Below are 15,056 nucleotides of genomic sequence, written 5' to 3' on the forward strand. Positions count from 1 at the left end.
CCAAATTTTTTAAAACGAAAGTTATCTTCAAGTATTATCATTTTCATCAAAATAATTGTCTACCTTTCTAATCACATGTAATGTCAACACAATGACTTAGCCAATTAAGCGACGAGTTGTCTTTGGCTAGAAATTGAATACCATCCATTGTAAATTCATTTTGATTCATTGTCAGTTTACTCGGAATGAAATTAAATTACCGTCTCCAATCACTTTTACTCCTCTCCATACTCAACCCATCATCATCATACAACTAATCCTAATAAGAGGATCTATCTCACCTCCCCAAATTTATGAAATCTTATTCTCTAAACTCATTTCCAATCGACAAATTCCATTCACGGTACGAATTTAATCTTCAACGGTAATAGGTCCTGGAAATTTTACCTATTGGTATGTATGGTTGTAATATTGAACATAACAAAATCACATATTTAGGGGCTTGCACATTTTCTCTATTACACTCGTACACAAACAGTACTATCTTTGTTGCACTTGCGCAGCAAATAGAAGCTTTGGTCGATTTAACTGGCGATAATTCTATTTTTTTCTTACACCACTGAGTGCTGGGTCTATATTTTCTATAGGATTTCTCAGGGATTTCCAGAGAATTTTACTGGCGATGATTCTATTTTTTTCTTACAACACTGAGTGCTGGGTCTATATTTTCTATAGAATTTCTATGGGATTTCTCAGGGATTTCCAGAGAATTTTACTGGCGATGATTCTATTTTTTTCTTACAACACTGATTGCTGGGTCTATATTTTCTATGGGATTTCTCTGGGATTTCCAGAGAATTTTACTGGCGATAATTCTATCTTTCGAAGAGCTCGAAAATGTATCTAAGACTAAATTTTCGAGCTCAAGGAGCTCGAAACCAGCGGGAAGTTTTAGGGCTGGCCCGCAGGGTCAACCGATAGACAGATTTTGTTTTTTACAACACCGAGTGCTGGGTCTATATTTTCTATGGGATTTCTCTGGGATTTCCAGAGAATTTAACTGACGATAATTCAATTTTTTTTTAACAACACCGAGTGCTGGGTCTATATTTTTTATGGGATATCTCTGGGATTTCCAGAGAATTTAACTGGCGATTTCTGAGGCTCTTTCAATCGAAAGTAACAGAAAATACCGGAGGTAAAAAGTTATTCACGTTATTGAAATCGTTTTGACTCAAATTCAACCTTGAATAACTTTCGAAGGAGTGAATTTAGCAAAAAATGTTAACAGACCTCTTTATAGAGCATTAAATTTCCTTCAAAAAACTGTCATGGTATTTATTAGATATTTATTGATTCATCAGTTACAAAATTCATAAGTAAAAATGTGAAATCGAAAAAATATATCAATTTATTAAGCTTTATTAATCGGAAACGGCTTGTCTGACGAAAATTTTCAATCAGACCTTTTTGACGGGAATTCAATTTTACATAAGAATAAGTAAAAATGATTTTTTTTCACTCCAATGTTTTAGCAGTTCTGACGTAAAACATCAAATTATGAATTAAAATAAAAAATAGCGATGATAGACCTCTTAAAATTATATTAAGGGCTCAAACTTTCATGAAATTGTTTTTTTGTTATTCTGAATAATATTCTCGATAGAGCTAAGAAAAAAAAAAGTAGCCAATTTTTTTGGCCCAGTCTAGTATAGATCTCAGAGCTATCCACCGTATTGTTGTCAGAACGATACAGTAGATCGTTGCAGTAACAATCTAGTAGATAATTATAGCGTATTGTTACTGTAACTATACAGTATACTTCTGAGAGCAATATTTTTTTCTCCGTCCACCAGGACTGAGTAGTCGGATCGTGATTATAAAATTAAAGGAACGAAATTAATTTTTAATTTTTATTAAACTAGAATATAAGAGGATTTAAAACAATAACTTGATTGATTTTTCACGTGTAAAAAATTTGGTGGCCCTGAAAAGGGCCGTTTTGTTTAAATTTTGCAGAGTCGAGTGATAAAATTAACCTCCAAAACCGTAAAGAGTACGGCCTTGACGTTTCAGAGCGTAGACAACGTCCATGGCGGTGACGGTCTTACGCTTGGCATGCTCGGTGTAGGTGACGGCGTCACGGATCACGTTTTCCAAAAAGACCTTGAGAACTCCACGAGTTTCTTCGTAGATCAGACCGGAGATTCGCTTGACTCCACCACGACGAGCCAGACGACGGATCGCTGGTTTGGTAATTCCCTGGATGTTGTCACGAAGAACTTTACGATGACGTTTAGCTCCTCCTTTTCCCAAACCTTTTCCTCCTTTACCACGACCAGTCATTTTTCAAAGCGACAGTGAGAACGAGTTGACACGAAAAGAACAAGTCAGTTATTGCTCCGGGACGACGAAGCAGCGGATTATAAAGACTTTCTTGCGATTACCCTCTCTGCTCAATTTAACGAACGCGTTAAATGTTCCCCCACTTTTTGATTTGAACCAATCACAGAGTCGCTCTGTTAGTTATCCCCTCTGCCGTAGATGGTCGGCCGAGAAAGTGGGAAATGTCTATTGAGTCTATAAAAAGGCAAAAACCGGCGTTTTTTTTCATTCAGCGCTTCGTTCTCAAACGAAACACTTCGCTCTCTCTACTACCTGCTCTGCAATGGCTCGTACTAAGCAAACCGCTCGTAAGTCAACTGGTGGAAAGGCTCCACGCAAACAACTGGCTACCAAGGCTGCTCGTAAGAGCGCTCCAGCTACCGGAGGAGTCAAGAAGCCTCATCGCTACCGTCCTGGCACAGTAGCTCTCCGTGAGATCCGTCGCTACCAGAAAAGTACTGAGCTCCTCATCCGCAAGCTCCCATTCCAACGTCTGGTTCGTGAAATCGCTCAGGATTTCAAGACTGATCTCCGATTCCAGAGCTCAGCTGTGATGGCTCTTCAGGAAGCCAGCGAAGCCTACCTTGTTGGTCTATTTGAGGACACCAACCTCTGCGCCATTCACGCCAAACGCGTCACCATCATGCCCAAGGACATCCAGTTGGCTCGTCGTATCCGAGGAGAACGTGCCTAAGTTATCTCCACCTCTGAAACTTACAAACCAAACGGCCCTTTTCAGGGCCAACAAATTTTTTAAACAAAGAAAATTTATCAAGTTTTTTCGAATTCGTTCCTTTTCTCCTATATACTATCGCCAAATCTATTTCCCGACTTGGAAAATTTTTATAAACCTTAAAAATAAATTTAACTATTGCTTTTACTGCGTTCTAATTCGATCGCTGCTACCGACGGAATAATTATTGTTATTATTTTTCGTCGGTTAGCGCGAACCAATCACAGAAAAGTCAATTTCCTTTACTTAAAATTAAAAATTTTCAAAATTAGAGCACTACGAAATAAAGGCCTCTGATTAGATAAACTTAAACCCCCTCTACCTAAAACCGACCAATCACGTTTAAGTGCGATCTGTCATCTGATTGGCTCGCAGGTACCGACGTTTCTAACCAGAGCCAATCAGCGCCAAGGATCGCAGTAGTGCTGTGATTCGGTCAATCCGTGAGATTAGCTTATAAATCCACCTGCTAATTCCGAAAATTCGCAATCGCTGCTCAACTGTCAAAGAGGTAGCACCTGTCTCTCCATGACACTTTGAACCTTCGGGGATTTATTTCATTGTCATTAAATGTACTTATGGCTCCTTTGAAAGCTTTAGCTCCGCGACTTAAACTACTCGCTTACTAAATATCTCTTTTGCTACTATCAACCTGCTATCTTCAAGAACGAACCTCTTACTGCTGCTTTACTTTACAAACTTTATCGAGCCTTCTAAAAGGCCAATGACAGCCTCTCTATCAAAACTAAAAACGTACGTATTTTCCATCTTTATTTTTTATTTTAAACTCCACAGCAAATTGCCAATGGAAACTTTGGAGTTCACTTCAAACTCACGAGTGTACGCGCATGCGCAGTCATTAAACAAAAAATTAACGGTCCCGAAAAATATGTTTACAGGTGGAGCTGTTAGCAGTAGCAAAAATGCGAAAGTCAAATGAGTTTTCATGAGAAATTTGAAGCTCATAACATAGCGACTGGAACCGAGTCTGGTTCCAAAGTAAATTCTCTACTTATGTTGATTGAGGTGAATATTTTTTTAACAAATAAGAGAAGTCCGATGCATCGATTCAGTCTAGCGGCTAGAAACTTTATGGCTTTTTTTTCTTTATTTTACAGAATATGGCTGGCGTTTAAAAAATTGAATGAAAAATGACCCCAGCATTGGCGAAAAAATATAGCGAATGCTGATTAGAAGACCGAAATATTTTGCTGGGTTTTTGCCTGCTGAGACACAGGCGTGCGAGTAACTTGAAGCTGTACACAAACTCATCGAATGTGAGTTTTTGAATCAATAATTTCTATTAGTCGAGATCGTTAGGATTAGGCGCGAAAAAATTCTAAATTATTTTTATTTTGATTTCAAATTATTCCATTAAGAAAAATCGCGATGCGAGAAAAAATTTGACACATTTTTTAGAGTCGTTTGCAGCAAGTAAACAAGGATCATATGAATTTAAAATTAAATTTCCGCGCTCTTGAATATCTGCTCGTAAGCAGAAATTGTTTTTAACGACCGATTTCTCTGTTAGGAGTTTTTTTTTTTATTTGAGCGGAAATCCCGTTTAGGCTTTTTGACTAAAAAAATAAACCCACAGCTTCGTAATATTTTCAAAAATTAAGTAAGTGGGTATTTATCTTTCAGGCCCGAAAATTGAACTCGGTTGAATTGGTGGCAACTGCCAAATTATTTCGAGTATTATTTATTCTCTGCTATATTAAAAATTGCAATTAAATTTATTGGCTCGATTAGACTGCGCACTTTTCAATAAAAGAATTTCGATATTTTAAATAAATTTAAATGAAGAAATAAGTAGATTATTTAACTCAGATCAATGATAAAATGAGATGACAGCGGTATTTTTTAAATAATTAAAACTCTTTTTATTTATATATATTTTCAATATGAATGATCATTGAATTTTATGATAAAAAATATTTTTGAGCTCATTTTTAGTTTTACGTTTAGTCATTCCGTCGGGGCTACTCAAGTTGCCGTATCTTGATCCTGAAGAAATTAAGATACTGGTGGCCTGTCTGGTCAAGGCCGAACCAGCGGTCGCGTTTTCATTAAAATCACTTTGAATTTTGAAAAGTTAGGGTCAAAATGAGCTCAGTCAAGAAATTAAAGAGTAAATTTTGTAAATTAGTTCAGAGGTAAATAAGTGGTGGGGCCTTGCAGGGCCAGGAATTTCTGGTTGCCGTCGGGTCGCCACTGAATGCTCCTTCAGGACATTTATTAATCCGACGATAGACCTCACAGAGAGATCTGTCTGCTGTGGGCACATCCCCTCCGGGGGTTCTACATTATCACTAAAAATAGCGAGCAGATAGAGCCGTGCAGTCTCGTACTGTTTCGGGCGTGCGGAGGTGGTGGATAACGTGGTCATTGAACAGAGAAGTTGCATATTTTGTAATTAATCTTTTTTTTTTCGAGTATAATGAATATAACTGTTTTTTAAAAATGTAAATTAATCATTTTCAAATACAAATAAGCGCAGCTTCTCTGTTCAAAATGATCCTCTATCTGCTACAGTCTCCGAATCGGTCGCTTTTCCGACAGAGTCACTGTGTCCACCAGTTACTTCAGGACTCGTGGATGCACCTCTGTAGTAAGGGCGACTGGGCCGGAATCGGCTGTTGGGGGGACTCCCAGAAATTTGAGATAGTGAAAATATTGAACACTTGTTACTAGTGAGAGGGTAGCGAAAGGGGTACTTATTTCTCTGGTAATTAGTGTATTTTCACTAGTTCTGTTTTATGTGGGGAGAAGGGAAGCTAAATGTGCGCTGGTGTAGTTAAACGATGAATGACCCAAGTGCGTCAGCGCAGGGGAGGATTCACCGGAGTTTTAAATGTTGTGAGCACCTAGAGTCATTTTTGTCCGCCGTTATTTTATTTATTATTATATTACATTTATTATTATATGACATTACATGATTTTAACAAGATCTGGCACCCGATTTCTCAAAAAAATTTTTTTAAAATTAACAAATCGTTCGGAAAATCCTCTGATCGGTGAGAAAATTTATTGACTGTAATTTTAAAAGTTTAAATAATTTATAATTAGTATAGCAGAGGCCATTTGCTCCTTTGGACAATTTGAGTCTGCTGTAGACTGCTACGTTGATCGCTGTTGTTCCAGCCTATCATGTCCTTTGACTCTGTCAAACCATATAGGTGTCAACACTTCTCGTCAGAGTCAAGCGGAAGTTCGATTGCCGTGAGCATTCAGGATTTTGTTTGCTGATAGAAAAAGTAAATTCTGCGTCGATGAATGAAAAATGCCTCTGCCCGCGTTTGAAAGTTTAAAGTCACGGTTCGAATAATTATTGAGCCACCGGGCTCCGGTCGCGGTAGTCAGTTTTTATTTTTTAAATATTTTTCATTCCATTTAGCTTTTATTAGAACAGGAAAACAGTGGCTGAGTCTGCTCCTGTGGGTAATTCGAGCCCGCTGTAGACTACTGCGTTGATCGCTGTTGTTCCAGCCTATCATGTCCTTTGACTCTGTCAAACCATATAGGTGTCAACACTTCTCGTCAGAGTCAAGCGGAAGCTCGGTTGCCGTGAGCAAGTTTAAGGTTTTGTGCGCCGATTTAATAAAAAAAAAATACACTTTTAATATGTAAATTCTTTTTGTGAATAAACAGCCTCTGTTCGCGTTGACAAATAGCCAGGTCCGTGGTTCGATATAGAGCGAATTATTATCCGGCGCGTATCGGGTTTTCAAACAACAAATATTTTTTATCGAAATTAAATTTATTTTTCATAATAATCAGTTTTGACTTCAAACAGAAGTCTCCATTTTCATCTCATTCTTCACTGATCTATTAAAATAATTTATTTATTTTTACATCAAACGCTAGAGTTTACATTAAAGAAATTATGAATTAAAGTTAAAGTTTAATTGCAATTTAAACAATCAGAGAATATAAAATTAAACTGCAGTTTCCATGGAAAATTAATTCGAACTGGCAGTAAAATTATAGACAACTTGTGGTGGTTAAGCCAAAATAATTTCAAGTGAGTGAAAGAATAAATTTTTTCTTTAGGTTCAAATTTTAAATGTTGTTATTTTTCCAGGGGCTATAATATTTAATTATTTACGTTACATAAAATGAAAATAAAATATACATAAAGTCAAATGAAATAAATTTAAAGTGACTGAATTTTTGACAAGAAAATTATGATTGAATGAAAATTTTTTAATGACAAGACAAGTATTTTTTTCCAACGAATCGTTTCAAATTTTGGTTGGTAAATATTATGACCTTGGTAATTATTATTTATATTTTTCTAGTTTACAAAAAATTTATAATTTATTTTTTACAAGCTGATATCTTTAATATGAGAATGATTTTGACGACTCATCATTCGTTGCCAAATTTTTTACATATCATCCGCATTGAAAAATTTGAATATTTATTTTTACATTTATTACTTGCAAAAAAATTTACAGGAACCATACGAGAGGAAATTTTTTCCTCTATAAAAAATTCCCCAATTTTAAACCTCCCAAATCTTGTATTCAGTTCATCGTAATGGCTTTGATGAGTCGCCATTCCATGGGCAAAATTTTGAATTTACTTTTTATTACTGCAGATTTTAAGTTGGAATTTAAACTAACGTATGAAAAACTTTACAAAAATTTATTAAAAAAGGAAATTTTTTTCTCTATAAAAAGATCCCCAATGTTGACTCTCCCAAAATCTCATGTTATCGTCATCGGAATGGTTTTGATGAGTCACTATTCCTTAGGGAAAATTTTTTATTTACTCTTTATTATTGCGAATTGTCAATCCGACTTTAAGCCAAAGCTAAAAAAAAATGACAAAAATTAACGAAACAAAACCCTGTAACCAACTTGCGTTTCTGTACAGATAACCCTCATTAATTTTCCCTGACCCCAATCTTCCCAAATTTCAAATGGTTTTGAAGTTTCACCATTTCTTCCCCATCACCAAATCATTTCATCGTCCATAATTTTAAGTTGAAAATTGTGAATCCTCCATCGACCATGCGAGAAACGTTTTGTGAATTTAAAAAATCAGTTCGTTCATCGAACTCTCGCGAAATGGATTTTTGTGCCATTGAAATTTATCAGGTATTTTCAATGGTTGGAAAAAAATTTATGATTATTTTTAATGAAAAAAAAAAAGAGTTATTATTTCTGATCAATCTAATAACTCTTTTTGTATCTAACTAATATACATTTTTTTTTATATGAATTCTTTCAGCATGAATTTGATCATCGACTACGATCGGTAAATAAATTTTATTATTCCCAATAAATTAATAACCAATCAACCCTTTTCATTGCCTTATTCGATGATGAAAACTTTTTTGAAAATTTTTGTTTCAGGGCTAACTTATATTTTTTTTTTTTTTAATTCTTTCAGTTATTTTTCATATTAAATAACGATGAAAACTTGTTCAAAAATTGACATTTCAGCCTCCAACTAACATAAATTTTTTTTTTTTTTTTTTTTTTTCATTCTTTCAGGCAGATCTTACATCAAACGATTTATTACTAATAAAATTTACATCCTATTGCACTTTCCAGGGCCTCATTAATATTATATTTTTTCATTTTTTTTTTTAATTCTTTCAGTTATTTCTCATATTAAATAAATTATTGCTTTTAAAATTAACTTCAAATGGCACTTTTAGCACCCTATTATAACGATAAATACTTTTTTGTAAATTTCAATTTCAGGGATCAACTAAGATAAATTTTTTTATTTTTCTCTCATTCTTTTAGTCAGATCTTCCATCAAATAAATTATTACTAATAAAATTGACGTACATCAACACTTTCCAGAGCTTTATTATGAAGACGAAAATTTATTGAAGGAAACGTCACTTCAGTCAACTGGTAATTTGAAAAATTTTGTTTTATTCTTCAATTTTAATAAAAATAATTTGATTTTAAATAAAATAAAAAAAAAAAAAAAAAACAATACCCATACCCAAAACCCAAAAAAAAAAAAAAAAAATTAAAACCAAACGGCACTTTTTAGCGCCAGTTCACCACTAGGAAAGTTTTTAAGTTTCGGGTCCTTTTCAGGGCCCCCCCAATTTTTCACACGTATATTCTCTCAAGTTTTCTAATCATACTAAAAAAACACTCATAAAAAATACAAGCTTATTTTTCCATACAAATAATATAAAATTTTTTTCTTCCAGAGTATAATTCCTTTAAAAAAAATTTCCCCATACCCATAAGACCCATCCTTGACTTTATTCTTTCCCATTAAAGTCTGCAGATTCATAAAACTTTTTTTTTCTTGTATTTTACGGCAATTAGTAAAAAATTCTCTAACCTAGTCAGCAGAATTTTTATCTATCATCTCTGTAATTAAAGATAAATGTATTTCTAAACTAAAGTGTAAATTGTAACTTAATAAATGTTAAAAAATTGTAATTCTTTGTCAGTCATTTAAAATAACCAAACGTTCACTGCGGAAAAGTATTGGAGCATGGATGTAACTTAAATGTTACAGAACTTGAATTATTTTCTATGAACATAAAATGTAGTGGCCCTGAAAAGAGCCATTTCCAACTCAATGTTTTAAAACTTCAGTATCCAATCATAAAAAATCTGTACACAGAAATAAAAAGAATTTCCCGACGCAAGACATATTTTCTTTGAGATTTCCTCAAAATAACGTGGAAACCAAATTATAAAGTCGTGATAACTTTATTTTAGTAACCCGCAATATTTTTCTACTACTTCTCGTTGGTTCGCAGGTACAGACGTCAATGCTGTTGTTATTATTTTACGTCGGTTCCTACAATCCAATCGCCGCACAGGGAATATTCTCTCTGGGCTTTAAATTATTTTATTAGTTCGCTGAGACCGACTTAGTCAATATTGTTATTATTTTGCATTATAAGTAATAACTTAATAGATAGTAGTTTTTAATTTTCTGAGTGCATTTAAAAAGTGGACATTAATATTGGAGCAAGGATTTGAATCAAGGAATATAAAACATTCAATTATTTTCTACGAGTAAAAAATTTGGTGGCCCTAAAATACAATACAAATAATTTTTTTATTATACCTTCTTACTTGCAAAATTTCACTTTATTAATCATTCAGGTGCTACATGTTCATTCTACAGGGGTTCTATTTCTTAAAATATATGTGCGACTGCTTGAATGCAACAACTAAATTTATTACTATATGGAAAAAGAATATTTGCATACAACTATAATGCATATATCATGTTTAATTACTTGTACAAAATGGCTCAATGTAAGTATATAAAATGATATATAATCATGCTATTTTCTCTATGAACATGAAGAAGTGAATATTCACTCATTCTGAGTGCCAACCGAATCACTTTTTGAAATTAGTGGTTCGGTTCGCACTTGGAATTAGTGATTATTCACTTATATTCATTAATTCATGTTTAGAGAGTTACAGAAATGATCTACGATAGACTCATTTTAAAAGGCGCCGAGTTACTAACTAATGAAATAATACTTTTTATTATAAAAATTTATTTAATTTAGAAACTCTAATTCACAAGGTTACTGTGAATTAATTGTGGGCTGAATCGACAATCGCTGTAAGACTATGTCTTAAGATTAAAGTTTCTATAGACTTTCAATAGATGTGCAATATTGAAAAAAATTGTACAGCTTGGAATCTGTATCTTAAAAATTTAAATTAATGTCTCACCATATAGTGAGAGACAGTTTATAACATTTTTTTATTCGAAGTTTATTCAATGACCAATGATTATCTAATCAATTTTAAATTGTTGTTCAAATATTAATTTAAAACTTGAAAGAAATACGTTTTAAAAAATTTGGTGGCCCTGAAAAGGGCCGTTTTGTTTTTATTGAGGATCAGGCAATTTATTTGGAGCTAGTGTATTTAGTGACAGCTTTGGTTCCTTCACTGACGGCGTGTTTTGCCAATTCACCAGGAAGCAGAAGACGGACTGCAGTTTGAATTTCCCGGGAGGTGATGGTGGAACGCTTGTTGTAGTGCGCAAGTCTTGAAGCTTCAGCGGCGATCCGCTCGAAGATGTCGTTGACGAAGCTGTTCATGATGCTCATGGCCTTGCTGGAGACTCCAGTGTCAGGGTGGACCTGCTTCAAGACCTTGTAGATGTAGATGGCGTAACTTTCCTTACGCTTCTTCTTGCGCCCTTTCTTGTCACTCTTGGTGATGTTTTTCTGGGCTTTGCCAGACTTCTTGACGGCTTTACCACTGGGTTTAGGCGGCATGATAACGTGGAGATAAACTGACTTTAAAGACAAGTCGGATTTTGGCGAAAAATTGCCTTCGGCAACGGCACCATAATTTTTGAATCGGTAACTGCGAGCCAATGAAATCGCTCAAAAGTAAGTGGAGGGGATAAACGTAATCTCATTGGTGCGCTGGTACCGACGGCTGAAAAATAATAACAATAGTAAACAAAAATCGGGACCTGCGAGCCAATGGGAGCGCAGAATAAGGTGGAGGGGATAGAAGCGCGCTTGCTATTGGGTCGCTGGTTCCGGCGAAAAAGTATATGAATAAATTGCGACGGGCGACTTTTTTTTTAAATCGCTCTCAGAGTTCGCTCTCTTCGCTTGTATTGATACTTTCAATTTCCAAACTCATCATCATGTCTGGTCGTGGTAAAGGAGGAAAGGCAAAGGGAAAGTCAAAGACCCGTTCAAGTCGCGCTGGACTCCAGTTCCCAGTCGGTCGTATCCATCGTATGTTGCGCAAAGGCAACTACGCAGAACGTGTTGGAGCTGGGGCCCCAGTCTACCTCGCAGCTGTTATGGAATATCTGGCCGCTGAAGTTCTCGAGTTGGCAGGTAACGCTGCTCGTGACAACAAGAAGACTCGTATCATCCCACGTCATCTCCAGCTGGCCATCCGTAACGACGAGGAGTTGAACAAACTTCTCTCTGGAGTCACCATCGCTCAAGGTGGAGTTCTACCCAACATCCAAGCTGTCTTGTTGCCCAAGAAAACCGAAAAAAGCAGCTCTTAAATTAAACATCAATTCAAATAAAAAAACAAAACGGCCCTTTTCAGGGCCACCAATTTTTTCATACTAAGAAAATTTACCAAGTGGTATCATTAATCCTAAAGAAATAATTTATGACTGCCTGATCACATTCTGCCTAATTTTGACTTGTTCTAGTTTGCAAAATTTTTTGTTAACTTAAAACCTACATGACAAATAATCAAATTTAGTTCCATGTCAACTGATGTCAATTACCCCTGATCTAACCTATAAATGGTTCAATTACCATCGTAGCAACTTGATTTAGGCTTTTTGTTATTAGAATCTTTTAGATGTGAGATCAGCTCTCAGTGGGATTTTTTATCGAGGATTAGGATTGCTAGGATTAGTTTACTGCGCGCCTTAAATTCGAAGTTGAATAAGAAAATTTTTTCCATATAAATAAATATATTAAATTATGTACAAATAACAGTATATCCTACACTTATTCATATTTTGAAACCTTATTTGTTAAATTTAAATATCGATAGGCATTTTCTGATGAGCTCTGGACCATTCCACCGTCCCCTGAAAAAAAAAAATAAATTAGTTAAGAAGTAGCCATAATTTGAGTCAGTAAACTGTAACTCACTTGAGCATAAAATTCCAATAGAGAAAAGGAAAAAAATCTTTCTTCATAATAAACATGGCCCAATACTCGTTTTTCTGATCCACGGGGAAGGTTTCCCGCGGCTGTAGGTTGTAGTCAAATTCAGCTAGAATACATTTTCCGGGTGCGGTAACCAGCGGACATGATGCGTATCCATTGTACTCAGATTTTGATTTTTTACCCGCCAGGTCGTTCATTATATTGTCATATAAGACTTTTGACTGTGAAGCTGATTTATAAAATGAATAAATGAGTCAATAAATCTCCAATTATTAGGATGCCATTGCAGACGAATTCCAATAAGCCTCAACTTCCCCTCAATCTTTACCCACATTTTACTACAAATTTAAAAAATCCATGTCGGAAACTATTAATTCACATAAGAATCCATGGGGATCGACACAAATTTATGAAGACGGGGCATTAAAAAAATCTAAATTTCCAGGAAATTTTTGACAAACCCTCAGACTTAATAGAATTCGACTGTAACAAATTTCCTTGTATTTTCCAATTTACCAATTGCTGCCATTGTTTTAGAATTTGGAGTCGACGTACAATCCCCTAGACCGTAAATATTTTTATATTTCGTGTGCTGTAGAGTTTTTGGATCAACGCTCAGAAACCCGGCTTCATTTGTCAGCGAAGTGTGTTCTCTTAAAATATCCGGCGGACCCATCGGTGGAGTCACATGCAAAAATGAATACTAAAATATATATGAGTAAATAAATATTTATCTAATCATTTGTTTATATCAATAGACGTCATACTTTCTGCGTAAATTTGTTATCTGGATTTTTCAAATCAACAAAAATAGCTTCTTTATCGTCTCCTTTAACCTCAGTCAAACATGTCTGCGTATTTACTTCGATATTACGAGTTTTGCAAACTTCCCAGAGGGCATCGGCGTATTTTTTAACTCCAAATATTACTGGGAGTGATGTATTATAAATTACCTCTATATCATTCCGTTTATTTTTCTGAAAAAATACCCAAACTTGAATCAATTATTCGACAAAATAATTTATCAGATGACTTACTTTGCTCCAATAATCTTCCGCCAAATACACAATTTTCTGTGGCGCTCCGGGACATTTTACCGGAGTGTTTGGAAAAGTAAAAACCGCGGAACCTTTAGAAGTTCTCTCTATTTTTTTAAATACTTCCGTCACCGTTTCGGGAGCGTAAATTGAGCAGACTTGAGAGTCGGGATTCTTCAGGCCGTCTATCAGTCCTGGAATCTGAATAAATTTATTTAATAATTATTATTATTACTAATGAATTAGTTGACATTTTACGTAAATTTACTTTGTCCCAATATAATTGTAGACCCATAGCGACAATCATCAGCTGATATTCAATTGTATCGCCATTACTGGTGACAACTTTATTTGACTCCGGTTGAAAAGACATCGCGCTGTCCTTGATCCATTGGGCCTTTTTCGGTAGCACAGCAGCCATCGGCTTCTTTGACGATTCAAATTTTTTTAATCCCCCGCCAATTAATGTGAACATGGGCTGATAATAGTGTACCTTAAAAAATATATGACAATTTATTTATACATTCGATTAATAGATACAATAATAATTTAGTACCTCACTTGGTTCTAAAACTATCACATGATTTGGGGAAGTGTCAAATTTATTTGAAAGCTTTGCTGCCATACTGCAGCCTCCGGTCCCACCTCCAATTACTAGAACTTTGCAACTAGAAAATTTGTTTATTAAATTTACTTAGTCAATTATTAATTTATAATTTTGAATATTTAAATTTACCTGTGATGAATTTCTCGAGTTACATTTACAGAGATTTTAGTCAAAATTTTTAAATTCGTCGCAGTAATCATTTTTATTTGAATATTTATTTTTTTTATTATTTAAATATTTACTCTTATTATTGTAATTTTAAAAGAAGTGATAAAAAATGACCCAGTTGTTTTTATCTTTAGACAAAAATTGATAGCACTGATTTGCGCAGAATATTTTTATTCACACAATTCATAAACTTTGCAGGTGAAAGCTATATATTTTTACACAAATATAAATTAACCTAAATATCGATTATTTATTCCCTTAAGAACCTCAAATAGGAAGTGATATTACCGACTTTCGTGACAACAAGACCTTTTTTACCGACAATGCAGCTGTAGATTGCATTTGTTTTTTATATTCGCGGCTTTTGAATACAAGAAATGAAAAGAAAAGCAATTTTTATCAGCTAGATACTCATTTTCTGTTTATTTTAGATGTATGTTTTGTTCAGTAATTAGCAATTAGTTTTTTTGCTTGAAAAACTGTACAGTCATTCTGAAAATTAGCATAAAAAATTAGTTCTTGGTAATCGCTGCATGAGTTTTTCTTGCAAGTGCT

The 15,056-nt window shown here is 34.6% G+C and overlaps 5 protein-coding genes and 1 long non-coding RNA gene across 7 annotated transcripts; 3 read left to right on the top strand and 3 right to left on the bottom strand.

Moving 5' to 3' along the window:
• Positions 1-1,922: 1,922 nt before the first annotated feature.
• On the bottom strand, positions 1,923-2,305 carry LOC130666152 (histone H4). The gene has a single exon (XM_057466942.1). The coding sequence runs from the start codon at positions 2,284-2,286 to the stop codon at positions 1,975-1,977; it is 312 nt and encodes a 103-aa protein (XP_057322925.1). The 5' UTR covers positions 2,287-2,305; the 3' UTR covers positions 1,923-1,974.
• A 268-nt stretch (positions 2,306-2,573) lies between these two features.
• LOC130666148 (histone H3) lies at positions 2,574-3,173 on the top strand. The gene has a single exon (XM_057466937.1). It carries the CDS (start codon positions 2,609-2,611, stop codon positions 3,017-3,019), a length of 411 nt encoding a protein of 136 aa, XP_057322920.1. The 5' UTR covers positions 2,574-2,608; the 3' UTR covers positions 3,020-3,173.
• A 393-nt stretch (positions 3,174-3,566) lies between these two features.
• Positions 3,567-4,330, top strand: LOC130666155 (uncharacterized). The gene is made up of 3 exons (XR_008989614.1): positions 3,567-3,811; positions 3,958-4,084; positions 4,177-4,330. It is a non-coding gene; the product is annotated as an uncharacterized LOC130666155 (long non-coding RNA).
• Positions 4,331-10,924: 6,594 nt separating this feature from the next.
• Positions 10,925-11,319, bottom strand: LOC130666070 (histone H2B-like). Its single transcript, XM_057466724.1, has one exon. It carries the CDS (start codon positions 11,301-11,303, stop codon positions 10,929-10,931), a length of 375 nt encoding a protein of 124 aa, XP_057322707.1. The 5' UTR covers positions 11,304-11,319; the 3' UTR covers positions 10,925-10,928.
• Positions 11,320-11,647: 328 nt separating this feature from the next.
• LOC130666069 (histone H2A) lies at positions 11,648-12,267 on the top strand. The gene has a single exon (XM_057466723.1). It carries the CDS (start codon positions 11,687-11,689, stop codon positions 12,062-12,064), a length of 378 nt encoding a protein of 125 aa, XP_057322706.1. The 5' UTR covers positions 11,648-11,686; the 3' UTR covers positions 12,065-12,267.
• Positions 12,268-12,467: 200 nt separating this feature from the next.
• LOC130666064 (sulfide:quinone oxidoreductase, mitochondrial) lies at positions 12,468-14,739 on the bottom strand. Of its 2 annotated transcripts, XM_057466717.1 has the most exons (8): positions 14,463-14,739; positions 14,283-14,394; positions 13,995-14,219; positions 13,727-13,927; positions 13,457-13,666; positions 13,206-13,392; positions 12,672-12,918; positions 12,468-12,607 (listed from the first exon to the last, which is right to left on the bottom strand). In XM_057466717.1, exons 1-8 carry the CDS (start codon positions 14,531-14,533, stop codon positions 12,544-12,546), a joined length of 1,317 nt encoding a protein of 438 aa, XP_057322700.1. In that variant the 5' UTR covers positions 14,534-14,739; the 3' UTR covers positions 12,468-12,543. The 2 variants fall into 2 exon arrangements, with proteins under 2 accessions (XP_057322700.1, XP_057322701.1); XM_057466718.1 differs by lacking the exon at positions 14,463-14,739 and having other exon boundaries at positions 14,288-14,394.
• Positions 14,740-15,056: the final 317 nt, after the last annotated feature.

This window comes from Microplitis mediator, chromosome 3 (genome assembly GCF_029852145.1).
Source record: "Microplitis mediator isolate UGA2020A chromosome 3, iyMicMedi2.1, whole genome shotgun sequence".
Classification (NCBI taxonomy): domain Eukaryota; kingdom Metazoa; phylum Arthropoda; class Insecta; order Hymenoptera; family Braconidae; genus Microplitis; species Microplitis mediator.

What these genes read in the sequence shown, in the direction of transcription:
- LOC130666069 (XM_057466723.1), top strand. Translation starts at nt 11,687, where the DNA reads ATGTCTGGTCGTGGTAAAGGAGGAAAGGCAAAGGGAAAGTCAAAGACC.
- LOC130666152 (XM_057466942.1), bottom strand. Translation starts at nt 2,286, where the DNA reads ATGACTGGTCGTGGTAAAGGAGGAAAAGGTTTGGGAAAAGGAGGAGCT.
- LOC130666070 (XM_057466724.1), bottom strand. Translation starts at nt 11,303, where the DNA reads ATGCCGCCTAAACCCAGTGGTAAAGCCGTCAAGAAGTCTGGCAAAGCC.
- LOC130666148 (XM_057466937.1), top strand. Translation starts at nt 2,609, where the DNA reads ATGGCTCGTACTAAGCAAACCGCTCGTAAGTCAACTGGTGGAAAGGCT.
- LOC130666064 (XM_057466717.1), bottom strand. Translation starts at nt 14,533, where the DNA reads ATGATTACTGCGACGAATTTAAAAATTTTGACTAAAATCTCTGTAAAT. An exon ending in TAGTTTTAGAACCAAGTGAG is followed by an intron (nt 14,220 to 14,282) that starts GTACTAAATTAT and finishes ATATTTTTTAAG; the next exon opens with GTACACTATTATCAGCCCAT. An exon ending in TATTGGAATTTTATGCTCAA is followed by an intron (nt 12,608 to 12,671) that starts GTGAGTTACAGT and finishes TTTTTTTTTCAG; the next exon opens with GGGACGGTGGAATGGTCCAG.